The sequence below is a fragment of the Carassius auratus genome, chromosome 28 (genome assembly GCF_003368295.1).
Source record: "Carassius auratus strain Wakin chromosome 28, ASM336829v1, whole genome shotgun sequence".
NCBI classification, from domain to species: domain Eukaryota; kingdom Metazoa; phylum Chordata; class Actinopteri; order Cypriniformes; family Cyprinidae; genus Carassius; species Carassius auratus.
This window is the reverse complement of record NC_039270.1, coordinates 3930995-3948653: the sequence shown is the minus strand read 5'-3', so window position 1 is coordinate 3948653 and position 17659 is coordinate 3930995. Positions and strand designations below refer to the sequence as shown.

At 40.1% G+C, this 17659-nt stretch overlaps 1 protein-coding gene across 5 annotated transcripts in view; it reads left to right on the top strand.

Annotated features, from left to right (window-relative positions):
* Nucleotides 1–1054: 1054 nt before the first annotated feature.
* Nucleotides 1055–17659, top strand: part of LOC113047434 (zinc finger protein 271-like) — a 56746-nt gene continuing 40141 nt past the window's right edge. For 2 of the 5 annotated variants that reach the window (XM_026208796.1, XM_026208798.1), the window contains exon 1: nucleotides 1183–1973. In XM_026208796.1, the coding sequence (XP_026064581.1) occupies nucleotides 1245–1973 (729 nt within the window). In that variant the 5' untranslated portion in view covers nucleotides 1183–1244. Of the gene's footprint in view, nucleotides 1999–17659 lie in introns of all 5 variants that reach the window. The other 3 variants (XM_026208800.1, XM_026208797.1, XM_026208799.1) reach the window with 3 other exon arrangements.

The window sequence follows — 17659 nt, the reverse complement described above, 5'->3', positions numbered from 1 at the left end:
CTGCAAAAATGATCAGTCTACAAACAAAGGAGAAAGAAGTAAGCAGAGTGATACCAGTGTTGCCAACTTCTTTCAATGGAAAGTAGCTAAACCCTGCCTGAAAAGTCGCTAAATGTCGCTAGATAACGTCATGTGCTAATTAGCATATTCGTGACGTAAGTGCGTCATATTATCTTGCCCTTTCTGTGCTCATGTACTGCATTTTAAGGCAGCCAAAATTCTCAATAAAAGTTTTTTATTATTATATTTGAATGTTTCTGTTGTCCGACAATGGAATTAATATTATAATGACTGAAATGCGCCTATTAAGAATACATAACCAGCTCTCAAAGATGTTAATCTCTCCACTAAAATCCTATTCACGACATTGTCTAATGAAATCACATACACATAAGATTAAGATAATGATTGTACTGTGATTTCGGCTATACTTGTATGTAAAATAGAGTTAGAAGCAACAGAATATATTTTTTTAACTGAAAGTGCTGCTCCTCTCTGCTCGTTGAACATAGCAGATGCAGAGAGAGTGAGGCGTGTGCGCACGCTGGGAGAAATAGAGAGAGAGAGAGAGCTCGTGCGGCAGTACCGGAGAGTCTCAGAGACTAAATAAGGTCTGTCAAAAAAGTCGCTAGATTTGTCGCTAGTCGCTTTTTTGGAAAAAAGTCGCTATGGGGGTCTGAAAAGTCGCTAAATCTAGCGACAAAGTCGCTAAGTTGGCAACACTGAGTGATACTCTCACACCCTTACAGTCAGATTTTATAACATGTAAAAAGATACATTGAAGGACAAATTAGGACCTTTGAGCCAATCATGATGCTCAGTGCACATTACCCCATAGCACATGCACGTCCATGGTATGGAATGTCAGAACTACCTGTTCTTGGTACATGGTTGTAGAAGCTGTTTATCAACCTAAAACAGACATGTACACAGATTACAAAAAGAACTCAGTGCCCCTATGGATTATATACCACCCTAATTAATGTATATTTTAGGTTAGAAAATTTCCATAACATTACCAAAAATAAATAATTTTTACTTTTGTTTCAGAGTTAATTGAAGAAAAAGAGGAGAATGAAGAATCAAGTGAAGTTGAGGAGAAAAATCACGTCAAAACTGGAGGAAAACCTTTCAGTTTCTCTCAAAGCAAACAGAAAGATTTAAAGAAAAAAAGAGCAAAGAAGTCCTTCAGCTGCACTCACTGTGGAAAGAGATTCAGACTCAAAACAGGTTTTGAGCGTCACATGAGAATTCATACTGGAGAGAAACCATTCACTTGTGATCAGTGTGGGAAGAGTGTCAAACTATCAGCAAACCTTAAGATACACATGAAAATCCACACAGCAGAGAAGAAGCACACATGTGATCAATGCGGTAAAATGTTGTTATGGGTTTCACTTCTGAAGAAACACTTGAAAGTTCATGCAAAGGAGAAACCACATCCATCTAATTTGTGTGGTAAGAGTTTTTTGCATCTAAAAAGTTTGAAAGTACATCAGAAAATACATACTGGTGAAAGAGAGTACATGTGCTTTGAGTGTGAGAAGACTTTAAGTTCAGCAAGAGGTTTAAAACAGCACGAGAGGATCCACACTGGAGAGAAAATGTATAAGTGTTTACACTGTGACAAGAGATTCAGTCAGTCAGTATATCTAAAAAAACATGAAAGGATCCACACTGGAGAGAACCCTTACAAGTGTTCACACTGTGATAAGAGATTCAGTCAGTCAGTATATCTAAAAAGACATGAAAGGATCCACACTGGAGAGAAACCTTACAAGTGTTCACACTGTGACAAGAGATTCATTAGATCATCAGGTCAGAAAACACATGAGAGGATTCACACTGGAGAGAAACCTTATAAGTGTACACACTGTGACAAGAGATTCATTAGATCATCAGGTCAGAAAACACATGAGAGGATTCACACTGGAGAGAAACCTTATAAGTGTACACACTGTGACAAGAGATTCATTAAATCATCAACTCTGAAAACACATGAGAGGATCCACACTCGAGATAAAAAAAATTTCACACTGTGACGAGATTCAGGGACTAAAAACACATGAGAGGCTTGCGTGAATTTCTGACATCTACAGATAAGGATATGTAAATGAGTTTTTTGCACTGAGCATGCACACAAATCTGTAAAAGTGCTGAACAGGCAAGCCATTATGCTGATACATTAGCTTGAAATAACGATTTATCATGTTATGGGCAGCTTGGATAACATACTTTTCCTGCAGGAGGTCATTCTGTTTCCTCCGATATTTGTAGATGCATTTTGTCCATGTGTTTATTCAGTTCTGTAATTTAACGCAACAGGATGAAGTTGGTCAGAATCAACTTTTTGTGCAGCTGCAACCACAGCCTCCCAGACACTGTTCAGAGAGGTGTACCTTCACTATAAATTTCCAGCTTAAGAAGGGCCCAAAAACTCTCAATAGGGTTTAATTCAGGTGAAAAAGGGGGCCATGTCATTAGTTTTTCATCTTTAAGGCCTTTACTGGCCAGCCACGCAGTGGAGTACTTTGATGCATGTGACGGAGTGTTGTCTTGCATAAAAATCAAAGTCTTCTTGAAAGATGCAGACTTTTTCCTGTACCACTGCTTGAAGAAAGTGTCTTCTAAAAATTGGCAGTAGGTCTGAGAGTTGATTTTGAGTCCATTTTCAACCTGAAAAGGTTGAACTAGCTCATCTTTAATAATACCTGCCCATACCAGTACCCCACCTCCACCTTGCTGGTGTCTGAGTCGAAGCGGAGCTATGTGTCCGTTACTGATCCAACCACGGGCCCATCCATCTGGTCCATCAAGAGTCACTCTCATCTTATTGGTCCACAAAACCTTTGAAAAAGCGGTCTACAGATATTTCTTGGCCCATTCTTGACGATTCAACTTATGTGTCTTGTTCAGAGGTGGTAGGGTTTCAGACTTTCTCATCATGGCCATGTCTCTGAGAACTAAACACCTTGTATTTCTTGACACTCCCGGTTGGTTGCAGTTGTGGAATATGGCAGCACTGGAGGATAATGGGTTCCTGGTAGCTTCATGTTTGATTCTTCTCAAATCTTTGGCGGTTCATTTGCGTCGTTTCTTCTCGACACGTTTCTTGCAACCTTGTTGACTATTTGTTTACAAAACATTTGATGTTTCTGTGATGACGCCCCAATATCTTGGATATTTAAAAAGTGCTGCATCCCAGTGAAAAACTTTTTACAATTTTTGACTTTTCAGAGTCAGTTAAATCTTTTTTTTTTGGCCCATTTTTTCTGAGGAGAAGAATCTGCCTAATAATTATGCACACCTTGATATCAGTGGCGGCTACTGGTCTGTCAGAGAGGGGAAGGTCATTTTCGGCCTACATCATAAAATTGTCTATTTATTTAAAAGTAAATTCTGCCCTACGTTCATTTTCAAGAAAATGGTCTGTGACCCTGTCGTACCAACTAGGAGTCTTTTCAAGTGACTTGACCAGTGTCCTCTCAATGGCCAGCAGAGCTAGGCTGCTTAAACGGCCTTGGCCCATTGTGTTTCGGGTGTAGGACTTGAGTCGCTTTAAACAGGAGAAGCTCCTTTCTACACCTGCAGATGTAGCTCCAATTGTTGCCACTAATGAGAACAGTTTGTAAAGCTGAGGCATTGCACTGTCCAACTTCATGTCTTTAAGGAACACCAAGTACCTCACACAGCTTTCCCCTGTTACCCTGCAAGTCCTGATCTGAATACAGGACTCGAAGTTCTGACCTCAGTCTTCCTGAATCAAAGTGATGGCCATAACTTTTCAGGACACTTTGGAAGGCCTCCTCTGGAAATACCTGTCTCATGTCATCAAATTTCCCTGGATTGACTAATTCTAAGAAGAGCATGCTTTCCAAATTTGAAAAACGTCGAGGAATCTGCTCCAAGATGTTATCAAGGATGGCCATGTACAGATTTCTGTATCGCACTTGGGGATCCTGCAATTGGGTCAGACGGCGCTTTCTCATGGGCTCATCTCGTGGGTCTGATGTGAGATCTGCTGTTTTGGCATAAATGGCTTAGGAAGCCCCCTCTGACCTCTTCTCTTCTCTTCTCTTCTTTGACAAATGCAAGAAGAGATTCAATTCTGTTCTTGCAGTAGAAACATCCATCTCCCTCTGCTGGACAATATCAAAGACCACATCAGTCTCAGAGAAGATTTGTTCATATGTGTACAACATGAACACAAACTCAAAATCCACAATCCAGTGTATCATCATCCATTGTTGTATCTGCAATGATGTTCTCAAATGTCTGCAGGAGGCCATCATAATTGTTTGCCACAGTGCTCACTATCCGTGATGTGAAATTCCATCGAGTAGGAGCATTTCTGGGCAACCTTGAACAGCCTGCAGACTCCAGAAAAGATGTCCTCTTTGTGGATTTTGAAAAAAATGTGGCAAATCCAGAGAGTGATGCAAAAAAAATTCTGCACTCAGGCAAACATTTAGCCCCCTGTGACAGCACCAGATTCAGTCGGTGTGCATAGCAATGCACAAACATTGCACTGGGGGCTATTGCTTTCACTTTGGCCTGCAGACCATTGAGATCTGAAGCCATGACAGCAGCCCCATTATAGGTCTGTGCCACAAGCTTGTCCTTAAAATTGTAGCCCTGCATGTTCTCATTTAATATTTCAAAAACGGACTGGGCATCTCGCCCCCCTGAAACATCAAAAAATCCAATAAAGTGCTCCTGAATTTTACCTGCACTATCCACATAGCGAACAATGACAGAGAGTTGGGCACGGCAGGATATATCAGTTGTTTCATCCACCTGCCATCCAAAAAAGGGAGCATCCTGAATTTCATCTCTGATCTGATCAGAAATGGTGGCTGCAAGAGCAGAGATCAAATCATTTTGAATAGTATGGGACATACCAGAAAACACAGTTGAGGACTCGAATTGTGTGGTCAGGACAGAGTCATATTTAGCTAATGTTTCTGTGAACTCCCTGTAAATCCCCTTGTTGGATGATTCACTACTCTAATCATGTCCCCTAAATGACAGCTCCTGCCGGCCAAGCAAGGATGTCACATCAATAAGGCGGTTTAGGAAGGCCCTGTTTTGTTTGACTATTTCATTATGTTTAGCCACTTGAATGCGAGCACCTTCATTTATTGCATGCTCAACCCTGATCCTGCCCATGCAACTTAATCTTGCACATGCACTCACATGTTCATTGCTCTTTTCATGTCTTTTATATGCCCTGTCAAAGTTAGACAGATCTCCAAACCCCACCTTTGACCAAACAACACATCTGTGAGATGGTTTCATCAAGAGGCATGGCCAGCAGTACATTTTATTTGTAACAGCACTTCCAGTCAACCAGCTAACTTTGTCATACCAGGAGAGCTGAAAAGACCTGTTATTTTTCCCTATCTTTTGGACTAAATCAATCTTAGGTGTTGATCTGCCCTGCTGTTTAATTCTAAGTTTTTCCTCGTAAGGAACACTTTCAAATGGCTTCTCCAAAATCAGGTCGACAATATTAGCACCGTCTGCCATCGTGCGCAGTTTCACCCACGACGCTAGCCTAGCCTACTAACGTTATATGAATGAATGAATGAATGAACGATCTAAAAAAAAATATTAAACTCTGTAAAACTGAAACAAGGAATGTGGTGTATAATTGTGTGAAATGTATGATGAAAATCAAGCAATTTCGCCCAGCAAATATCAAAGAAATAGGTTGCAGCAGTTTTTATTTCGACTGAACTTGAGAAATCCGCGATGGGACTGAGCGCGAATAGCTTCAGTGATTCCTTATAGAATGGAATCGCTGTCAGTCAAAAGGAGATGCAGTCTTTCGACAGACCCTCCAATCATCACGCAGAAGCTTGGAGTCCGGGCCAGCCCACTCCCCATTCACCCCCAGAGACGCTGAGCGTCCGTGGGCGGGACATAATCGCATCGTATATCCAATGACCGTCTAGTTTCGAAGTGCTGAAAAAAAATGCATTTTTAGTAAATAAAATGTTAATACAATAGTACATATTTGACCATTAATTTTGTGACATTATAAGGGAAGCCGAGCGAAATCGAAACTGCTTGATATAGGATGTTGATCTCCTTAGGCCACACCCTCCCTCATTACACAAATACACATCATCTGATATGCATTAAATCCAATAAGCATTCAAGTTTATACAGCTTGGACTTGGAAATTGGGTAAAATGATGATATAGTCAAAATAATCACTTGCCTAATAATTGTGCACAGTGTATTTTCACAGACTTATTTGTTCATATCTACCAAGGGTGCCAGTGATTTTGATAAATAAAGACTGGAAACACAAGGTTAATCTAATGTTAATCCTGAAGTAATTCTAGTATTTCTCCAAGAAAATAAGCCTATTCATTTCTGGAATAGACCAAGACCGTTTCTTAAATGGAAGGCTGCATCCTCCGGAGATTGCATTTGCAGACTGCATACGTCATCAAGTCTGTTTTTTTTTTTGGTAACTGAGCATTACATTCGTGAGTCATAAGCATATTACAACAATTCAGGCTTAACTAAGAATAATGGCCAAATTTATAACTGTTAATATTGCAAAATAAGGATGCAGGCTAACATTTGAGAAACAGCCTTCTGAAATAGGGCTGGAGGAAACAGACAAAATTTATTTCACAATATATTTGTTAATTCTTTTCTCTTTTTTTGCTTCCGAATTTGCTACCGTTTGGATGTTCTAGTTTACGGCTCTGCGCTTTGCTTCTTATTTCTGTACTTTTCTCAGATTCTTCTAAGATTTTTACTTCAGCAGATCAGCACAGTTCTCAAACAACAGATTCTTGGCACAAACGCTAAAACTAAAAACTCTGGGACTGGAATAATACTACAAAAAGAAAACTTTGCCTCCCACTGCCAGCAGCTTACATTCCGGAGACGGGATAACAACTGCCTGCATACAAACAGAAGAGAGAGAAAATGCCTTCTGTTGGATCTACTTGTTGCAAGAACTGCTGCAAATTCTACAAAGGATTGTGATTCTTGAAACAAAGTTACTTGTTGGACTTCCAAAACAGGCAGAACACTCAACAGACCATCATCATGGACCCTCTCAGCATAAAGCCGGTGAGTCCCATGAATCTTCTGAATCTCAACAGTTTATACCAAGTGTAGAGGAACAAGCCGAAACTGATCGCCACACTAATTGAGACACAAAGGAACACGAGACCCCAGATTGTCACAAGTTTCTCGTATTGCTGTCGTAGCTTCCTCTAGCCCAGATACGACTATGACAAGGCTTATAAATACTGTACATCTTGAGAACAGATTTGAAGCCTTAATGAATGTGGGTGAGGAATCCCCAAATGTGATTAAACATGGTTCGGATCATCCAGCAGCTAACACCGCTACTAACAGGCACTCAAGGACTAGCAGACAGCGGCATTCAGCTCAGAGTGCAGCCGAGCCCAGGACTCTGATAGTGGGTGACTCTATTATCAGAAACATCAGTAGCAGGACTACAACAACATGCTGCCTTCCTCAAGCAACGGTCTCTGATGTGAACAAGGAACTTCAGAATATTCTGATGAAGCAAAAGACTGCAAATCGAATCATCATCCACGTGGGAAAGAATTATTTTCGGAAAGAGCAGTCAGAACTCCATAAGAAGGAATTCAGTGGACTCTCTGAAACACTTCGAAGACTCAAAGTTCAGTCGTTCATCATTGGACCACTCCCAGCAAGGGGAAAAAATCTTTTCACGGTTGCTTGGGCTGAACACATGGCTACAAAGATCTTGAAATATAAAAGGAGTGAATTTCATCGACAACTTCAATCTTTTCTGGGGCCATAGACAATTGCTTAAACAGGTGGCCTCCACCCAAATAGACTTGGTGTTAGAGTTTTTGAGGACAATATCTACTTTTCCCTCTGTCATCCTTCAGCAGGTTGTGTCAATCCATTCAGCGCACATACACTGGGTCTGAGTCATCATGTGGTTGACATATCCTACAAGGACACTATAACAATGTTCGTTGTGTAGGAAGGAAGACGGCAGGGTCGGCTGTTACTACTAACTGCTTTTATTTCAACAAAAATAATAACAAAACAAAAGGGCACGGAAAATAATAACTGACAACATAAATTCCGTGGTCCAGGAGTGTAGCAGCCAGCAGTCCTTCTCTCTCTCCCCCGCTCCTGTTTCTCCTGGTGTTTTATATTCTCCACGCCAATAACTGCAAGCAGAGACAGGTGTTCCTTATTTGCACTTAACCCACTCACTCACCGCGCATCTCCTGAAGCTGTCCCCCGCTGCAGGGTTGCTAAACCACCCCCCCCCCCCCCCCCCCCCGCCAAAGACACTGATAACTCCATGCAGCCAAAACAAGCACTGCTGAAAGACACTATCCCGGCTGTGCCCTGCCCACAGAGCTCCTCACACACAGACTGTGATGTATCAAAACAGCTACAAGACTCAGCACCCAAGAACGGCTTTCTGGAAAACAGCCAGGGAAGCCAGGACAACATATCACAATCACCAGAGACACAGCCCCGCTCACCGGACACATTATCAATCTCTCCAGCATCTCCACTTCTGTGCTTTTCACAGAAAATGGAGGAATTAGTGTATGCTGGGACTAAACTCTCACTCATTTGCTGCAAGCCCGCAGATATCAACAAAAAAACGGCGAGCCCCCCAACCACCAAAGCCTGTAGGCCCTGTTCCTGTGAGCGCTCTCGGACCACTGCCACAACGCTAGGGCCCAAACTCTCTATATGCTGAAGGCGAACCAAAAACAACTGATAGCAGCTCTCAGTGATATGTGTCGGGTCCCCGTTATAATAACAGCAACATTTACAACTGTCTACAGAACAAGCGGGAACCCAGTGTGCCTGTAGTTTTCTCTATTTCAGTTTTATCACATGATAGAAAGTCTAAGGGCAAACTCATCTTATCTGTGGCCTATTATGCATCAAACTAAGATTGATGTAAAGACACAAAGCACTGTCATCAAGCTAGCACTTTTAAACATTCGCTCACTAAAAAATAAATCATTTCTAATCAATGACTTTATAACCACAAACAATTTGGATGATATGTTTCTAAACGAAACTTGGCTAGAAGACAGCTGCAGAGCAACAGTCCTCAATGAAGCAGCTCCTCCTAACTTTACTTTCATGAGTGTCTGCAGGACTGTTAGGAAAGGTGGAGGTGTAGCTGCTCTATTTAAAGATGGCTATCAGTGCAAGCAAGTATCATTTGGTCAGTACTTGTCTTCTGAATATCTAGGGATTGTGCTGAAAGGTGCTCCATGCATTCTGTTTATCATTATTTACAGGCCTCCAAAATACTCTCTAGCCTTTGTTGAAGAGTTCACAGAAATGTTATCAATGATTTTCTCAGAGTTTGACTGTTTTGCTATTGCAGGGGATTTTAAAATTCACAGACAATGCAGAAAACAAAACTACAAAAGAAAAGATAACAGTTCTAAACACTTTGGACGTGATTCAACATGTGCATGGACCCACACACAAAGATGGACACACTAGATTTAATCATCAGTAGGGGTGTAAACATTTCATCCATTGTTATTAAGGATGTAGCACTATCTGATCACTTCTGTATTTTCTTTGATATTTTGATCTCTGCTACAACTGAATCTAGATCGGTGTCTGTCAGAAGGAGATGCATAAATGAGTACAAAAGTGTACTATTTATGGAGGCTATATCTTCAACACCAAACATTTCTGCAGACTCTGTTGATATTCTCCTTGATTCCTTCAGGATCAACAGCAGTTCAGACTATGAAAAGACAATGCAGAAAAGCCGAGCGGATGTGGTGGAATACAAAACTTGAAATTCACTATAACATCTATAAAGACATCCTTCATGCTTTTAATGTGAAACTAGCCACAGCTAGACATAATTTCTTCTCAAACCTTATAAACAGTAACTTAAACAACACTCATACTCTTTTTGCCACTGTTGAGAGACTGACAAATCCCCCAAGTCAGATTCCCAGTGAAATGCTCACAGACAGCAAACGCAACGATTTTGCTTCCTTCTTTTCTGAGAAGATCATCAATATCAGGAAGGCGATTAGCACATCCTCTCTCTTCCCTCTGGGACATTTCCAAACTCCTTAAAAACTGCAGTTGTTAAGCCCCTCCTGATGAAATTAATAGTTGGATGTGCCAGAACTTTCTTCAGTTAAACAAGGAAAAAACTGAAGTCATTGCATTTGGAAACGAAGATGAAGTTTTCAAGGTGAATGCATACCTTGACTCTAGAGGTCAAACAACTAAAAATCAAGTCAGGAATCTTGGTGTGATTCTGGAGACAGACCTTAGTATCAGTAGTCAAGTCAAAGCAGTAACTAAATCAGCATACTATCATTTAAAAAACATTGCAAGAATTATAGGTTTTGTTTGCAGCCAAGACTTGGAGAAACTTGTTCATGCCTTCATCACCAGCAGGGTGGACTATTGTAATGGGCTCCTCACCAACCTTCCCAAAAAGACCATTAGACAGCTTCCAGTTACATTTAGGATTGATCTTAAAGTACTTTTACTCATATATAAGTCACTAAATGACCTAGGACCAACATATATTTCAGATATGTTCACTGAATATAAACCTAACAGAGCACTCAGATCACTTGGATCAAGTCAGTTAGAAATACCAAGTGTTCACACAAAACAAGGGGAGTCCGCCTTTAGTTACTATGCCGCCCGCAGTTGGAATCGGCTTCCAGAAGAGATCAGATGTGCTAAAACACTAGTCACATCTAGACTTAAAACTCATCTGTTTAGCTTAAAATTGCTTGTTTTATTCTTGTTATTTTGTTTCTTCTTTTATGTAAAGCACTTTGAATTATCATTGTGTACGAAATGTGCTATATAAATAAACTTGCCTTGCCTTGCCTAATTCGGCCAACAAAATATCAACAATAATTATAACATAGGCTAATTATTGTTATAGATTGAAACAAAAGTGCTTCAGCCAGGATAAAGAATATGAGAAGTACGGAGCCCGGGACGTCACCTGTAGGAGAAAAAAAATAAATCCGTGGCGACTGTTTTGCAATCCGTCCCCTAAGTTTATAAACCATACTCACAAATTCATAAACTGTTCCCTCTGTTTAATAAATCGCGCCCACGGATTAACAAACTGTGCCCACAAATTTTTAATATGTGCGCTCAGATTTGGTAAACCGCACCCTCGGTTTTTGAAGGCAGAAATATTTATAAGCGATGCAAAAGGCATTAACATTACCATAGTAAACATGTTAAATATGACCACTTAAAGAAATCAGAAGTCAGCTTCTTATTTTCTATCACAATCGTGTATTTATTTAGTAACTTATATTATCTGTCATAAGTCTCGTCTCGAGAGTTTAGCTCCACGTAGCCTATCATAAAATATAATAATGGTTTTTGTTCGGAAGGTTTTATAAAAATAGAGATATTATTATTTATCCTAAATGTGACGTATGTGACTACAAATAAACAGAAACAGACTTGACTGAATAAGCAGGCTATTTTCATAAGGTATTAAAAATAAATAAATTAAATAGAAATACATTTATTTCTGTGTGACTAATTTTGAGTCCTGATAAATTAATTAATTATGATCAATGTATCACTTATTCTATAGGTTTCTGGTTCCACGCGTTTTATTCTCCAGGTTTCTGGTTCCTTGTGTTTACTTTTGCAGTTTTCTGGTTCCTTGTGTTTTATTCTCCAGGTTTCTGGTTCCTCAAGTTTTACTTTATAGGTTTCTGGTTCCTCATGTTTTATCGCCTGGTTTCTGGTTCCTCGTGTTTACTTTTGCAGTTTTCTGGTTCCTCGTGTGTTATTCTCACGGTTTCTGGTTCCTTTTGTTTTATTCTCCAGGTTTCTGGTTCCTCGTTTTTTAATCTCCACTCTTCTGGTTCGTTGTGTTCTCTTCACTGCTTCAGATCTTATTAATGACTGTGAGGATGAGAATATTACAGGTAGGCCTTTTAACTGACGTGACTCATAAACTGTATTTTTCTCTTAAAATAAAAATTTCTAACTGTTTGTATTAAGGCAGCATCCCGTCCTAACAACAACAGAGAGCGCGGTGAAACGAAACTTCCTCCTCTGAGGTTTAATGGTGTTTGGCAAATTAACAAATGTGTTTAGTGCCACCCGCTGGACTGGAGAGTGAACAGATGCAGCAAACACAGGACGTTGCCATTTGGGGCAAACGCTAAACGTAAGTGAGGATTCCTATGCCCTACTCCCTTTGAAGAGCCCTTTAAGTGAGAGGGAAATAATATGATGGATATTACTTAATGTGTCTAAAGGTGTGCAGTTTTTTTTTTTTAAAGCCGATCTGCACACATACATTAAAAATAACTTAAAATGATAGACTCATATTTGATAAGCATCAACATTCTTTATGTTGTGAGGATTAGAGGAGAAAAACAATTGATTTTATTAGTCAATCAATCAATCACCTTTATTTATATAGTGCTTTAAACAAAATACATTGCGCCAAAGCACTGAACAACATTCATTTGGAAAACAGTGTCTCAATAATGCAAAATGATAGTTAAAGGCAGTTCATCATTGAATTCATTGATGTCATCTCTGTTCAGTTGAAATAGTGTCTGTTTTAATTTGCAATCAAGTCAACGATATCGCTGTAGATGAAGTGACCCCAACTAAGCAAGCCAGAGGCGACAGCGGCAAGGAACCGAAACTCCATCGGTGACAGAATGGAGAAAAAAACCTTGGGAGAAACCAGGCTCAGTTGGGGGGCCAGTTCTCCTCTGACCAGACGAAACCAGTAGTTCAATTCCAGGCTGCAGCAAAGTCAGATTGTGCAGAAGAATCATCTGTTTCCTGTGGTCTTGTCCTGGTGCTCCTCTGAGACAAGGTCTTTACAGGGGATCTGTATCTGGGGCTCTAGTTGTCCTGGTCTCCGCTGTCTTTCAGGGCAGTAGAGGTCCTTTCTAGGTGCTGATCCACCATCTGGTCTGGATACGTACTGGATCCGGGTGACTGCAGTGACCCTCTGATCTGGACACAGACTGGATCTGGTGGCCACGGTGACCTCGGAACAAGAGAGAAACAGACAAATATTAGCGTAGATGCCATTCTTCTAATGATGTAGAAAGTACGGTGTTATGTGAAGTGTTCCGGTTCCAGTTTACCTAATTAATGCAGCCTAAAAATCCTTTAACGGATTTGGATATTAAAAGCATATTAGTATGTTATGTGTATGCCAGGTTAAAGAGATGGGTCTTTAATCTAGATTTAAACTGCAAGAGTGTGTCTGCCTCCCGAACAATGTTAGGTAGGTTATTCCAGAGTTTAGGCGCCAAATAGGAAAAGGATCTGCCGCCCGCAGTTGATTTTGATATTCTAGGTATTATCAAATTGCCTGAGTTTTGAGAACGTAGCGGACGTAGAGGAGTATAATGTAAAAGGAGCTCATTCAAATACTGAGGTGCTAAACCATTCAGGGCTTTATAAGTAATAAGCAATATTTTAAAATCTATACGATATTTGATAGGGAGCCAGTGCAGTGTGGACAGGACCGGGCTAATATGGTCATACTTCCTGGTTCTAGTAAGAACTCTTGCTGCTGCATTTTGGACTAGCTGTAGTTTGTTTACCAAGCGTGCAGAACAACCACCCAATAAAGCATTACAGTAGTCTAACCTTGAAGTCATAAATGCATGGATTAACATTTCTGCATTTGACATTGAGAGCATAGGCCGTAATTTAGATATATTTTTGAGATGGAAAAATGCAGTTTTACAAATGCTAGAAACGTGGCTTTCTAAGGAAAGATTGCGATCAAGTAGCACACCTAGGTTCCTAACTGATGACGAAGAATTGACAGAGCAACCATCAAGTCTTAGACAGTGTTCTAGGTTATTACAAGTAGAGTTTTTAGGCCCTATGATTAACACCTCTGTTTTTTCTGAATTTAGCAGTAAGAAATTACTCGCCATCCAATTTTTTATATCGACTATGCATTCCATTAGTTTTTCAAATTGGTGTGTTTCACCGGGCTGCGAGGAAATATAGAGCTGCGTATCATCAGCATAACAGTGAAAGCTAACACCATGTTTCCTGATGATATCTCCCAAGGGTAACATATAAAGCGTGAAGAGTAGCGGCCCTAGAACTGAGCCTTGAGGTACTCCATACTGCACTTGTGATCGATATGATACATCTTCATTCACTGCTACGAACTGATGGCGGTCATATAAGTACGATTTAAACCATGCTAATGCACTTCCACTGATGCCAACAAAGTGTTCAAGTCTATGCAAAAGAATGTTGTGGTCAATTGTGTCAAACGCAGCACTAAGATCCAATAAAACTAATAGAGAGATACACCCACGATCAGATGATAAGAGCAGATCATTTGTAACTCTAAGGAGAGCAGTTTCAGTACTATGATACGGTCTAAATCCTGACTGGAAATCCTCACATATACCATTTTTCTCTAAGAAGGAATATAATTGTGAGGATACCACCTTTTCTAGTATCTTGGACAGAAAAGGGAGATTCGAGATTGGTCTATAATTAACTAGTTCTCTGGGGTCAAGTTGTGGCTTTTTTATGAGAGGCTTAATAACAGCCAGTTTGAAGGTTTTGGGGACATGTCCTAATAACAATGAGGAATTAATAATAGTCAGAAGAGGACCTATGACTTCTGGAAGCACCTCTTTTAAGAGCTTAGATGGTATAGGGTCTAACATACATGTTGTAAGTTTAGATGATTTAACAAGTTTATACAATTCTTCCTCTCCTATAGTAGAGAATGAGTGGAACTGTTCCTCAGGGGGTCTATAGTGCACTGTCTGATGCGAAACTGTAGCTGACGGCTGAATGGTTGCAATTTTATCTCTAATAGTATCGATTTTAGAAGTAAAGTAGTTCATAAAGTCATTACTGCTGTGGTGTTGGGAAATGTCAACACTTGTTGAGGCTTTATTTTTCGTTAATTTAGCCACTGTATTGAATAAATACCTGGGGTTATGTTTGTTTTCTTCTAAAAGAGAAGAAAAGTAATCAGATCTAGCAGTTTTTAATGCTTTTCGGTAGGATATGCTACTTTCCCGCCAAGCAATACGAAATACCTCTAGTTTTGTTTTCCTCCAGCTGCGCTCCATTTTTCGGGCTGCTCTCTTTAGGGTGCGAGTATGCTCATTATACCATGGTGTCAAACTGTTTTCCTTAACCTTTCTTAAGCGTAAAGGAGCAACTGTATTTAAAGTGCTAGAAAAGAGAGAGTCCATAGTTTCTGTTACATCATCAAGTTGTTCTGAGGTTTTGGATATGCTAAGGAATTCGGATACATCAGGAAGATAACTTAAAAAGCTGTCTTTTGTGGTAGAAGTGATGGTTCTTCGATAGTTGTAACAAGAAGTAGAATTTACAATTTTGGCTATATGAAGTTTACACAGAACTAAATAATGATCTGAGATATCATCACTTGGCTGAATAATTTCAACACTATCAACATCAATTCCATGTGACAGTATTAAATCTAGAGTATGATTTCGACAATGAGTAGGTCCTGAAACGTGTTGTCTAACACCAATAGAGTTCAGAATGTCTATAAATGCTGATCCCAATACATCTTTTTCATTATCGACATGGATATTAAAATCACCAACTATTAAGACTTTATCTGCAGCCAGAACTAACTCGGATGTAAAATCACCAAACTCTTTAATAAAGTCTGTATGGTGCCCTGGTGGCCTGTATACAGTAGCCAGCACAAACATAACAGGGGATTTATCATTAACATTGGTTTCTCTGGATAATGTTATATGAAGCACCATTACTTCAAACGAGTTATACTTGAAGCCTGCACTCTGAGAAATCCTGAAAACGTTATTATAAATTGAAGCAACACCTCCCCCTTTGCCTTTTAGACGCGGCTCGTGTTTATAACAATAATCTTCGGAGGTGGACTCATTTAAAATAATGTAATCATCAGGTTTTAGCCAGGTTTCTGTCAAGCAGAGCACATCTATATTATGATCAGTTATCATATTATTTACAAAAAGTGTTTTCGTAGAAATGGATCTGATATTCAATAAGCCAATCTTTATCATTTGTTTATCCATATTGCATTTGTTTTTTATTTGTTGAACCTCAATTAAATTGTTAACCTTAACTTGGTTTGGACGTTTTTTGTATTTTCTAGTTCGTGGAACAGACACAGTCTCTATAGTGTGATATCTAGGTGAAAGAGTCTCTATGTGCTGAGAATTATCTGACCTCTGTGACGGGAGGCAGCTAGCAGACGGTCGGTTTAGCCAGTCTGTCTGCTTCCTGACCTGGGCCCCAGTTAGTCAAGTATAAACACTAAGACTATTTGCCATATTTCTAGACAGAAGAGTGGCGCCACCCCAGGAGGGATGAAGACCATCTCTTTTAAACAGGTCAGGTCTGCCCCAAAAGCTCGTCCAATTGTCTATATAACCTATGTTATTCTGTGGGCACCACTTAGACATCCAGCCATTGAGTGATGACAATCTGCTATGCATCTCATCACCACGGTAAGCAGGGAGGGGACCAGAGCATATTACAGTGTCTGACATCATGCTTGCAAGTTCACACACCTCTTTAAAGTTATTTTTAGTGATCTCCGACTGGCGAAGTCGAACATCATTAGCGCCGGCATGAATAACAATCTTACTGTATTTACGTTTAGCATTAGCCAGCACTTTTAAATTTGCCAAGATGTCAGGCGCTCTGGCTCCCGGTAAACATTTGACTATGGTGGCTGGTGTCTCTATATTCACGTTCCATACAATAGAATCGCCAATAACTAGAGCACTTTCATCAGGTTTCTCAGTGGGTGCATCACTGAGTGGGGAGAACCTGTTTAATGTTTTGATCGGAACAGAAGAGCGGTGTTTTGACCCACGACTATGCTGCCTCACCGTCACCCAGTTGCCCTGCTGCAGGGGCTCTGCTGGAACCGGACAATGTACAGGAATCCCTGAGCTAGACGCATCCAAAGCCATATCTAGAGCCCTAACATTCTTACTGTCCTCAATTAAAGTTTGGATGCGTGTCTCTAATTCTGAAATCTTCTCTGTCAGCCTAACTGTTTCCCTGCATTTATCACATGTGAATCCCTCTTCTTCTTCTTCTTCTTCTTTTGAATTTGCGGCAGCATAGACGCATCACCGGCGTATTACTGCCCTCCTCAGGTCATTTGAGGCCTCGGTTTATTCTTTAAATCCTTGCGTAAAGTCCAGTCTTGTGCAAAAACTTCATAAAAATCTTTGTAGACTCATAGTCCTTTGGGTTAAGAATAGTCTGAACAGATATATTAGAGACTCCACATTCTAATAACTCTGAAATCATGTGACATCTTGCTGTATGATGGTTGGAACACTCCATTATTACATGATTCACCGTTTCTTCTTGTCCACATCTACATCTGCCATCTAGATGTTTTCCAACCTTTGCTAACCCAAAGTTTAGTGCACAATGGCCCAACCTTAATCTAGTTAGAATGACACTCTCTTTCCTTTCTAATGTTGTATTTAGGTTACGTCCTACTGTTGGCTGAACAGAATAATAATGTCTGCCTTTATGTCCCTCATTCCATTCTTTTTGCCATAATTTCAATGTTCTTTCTTGGATAATACTTTTACATTCTACCCTACCGAAC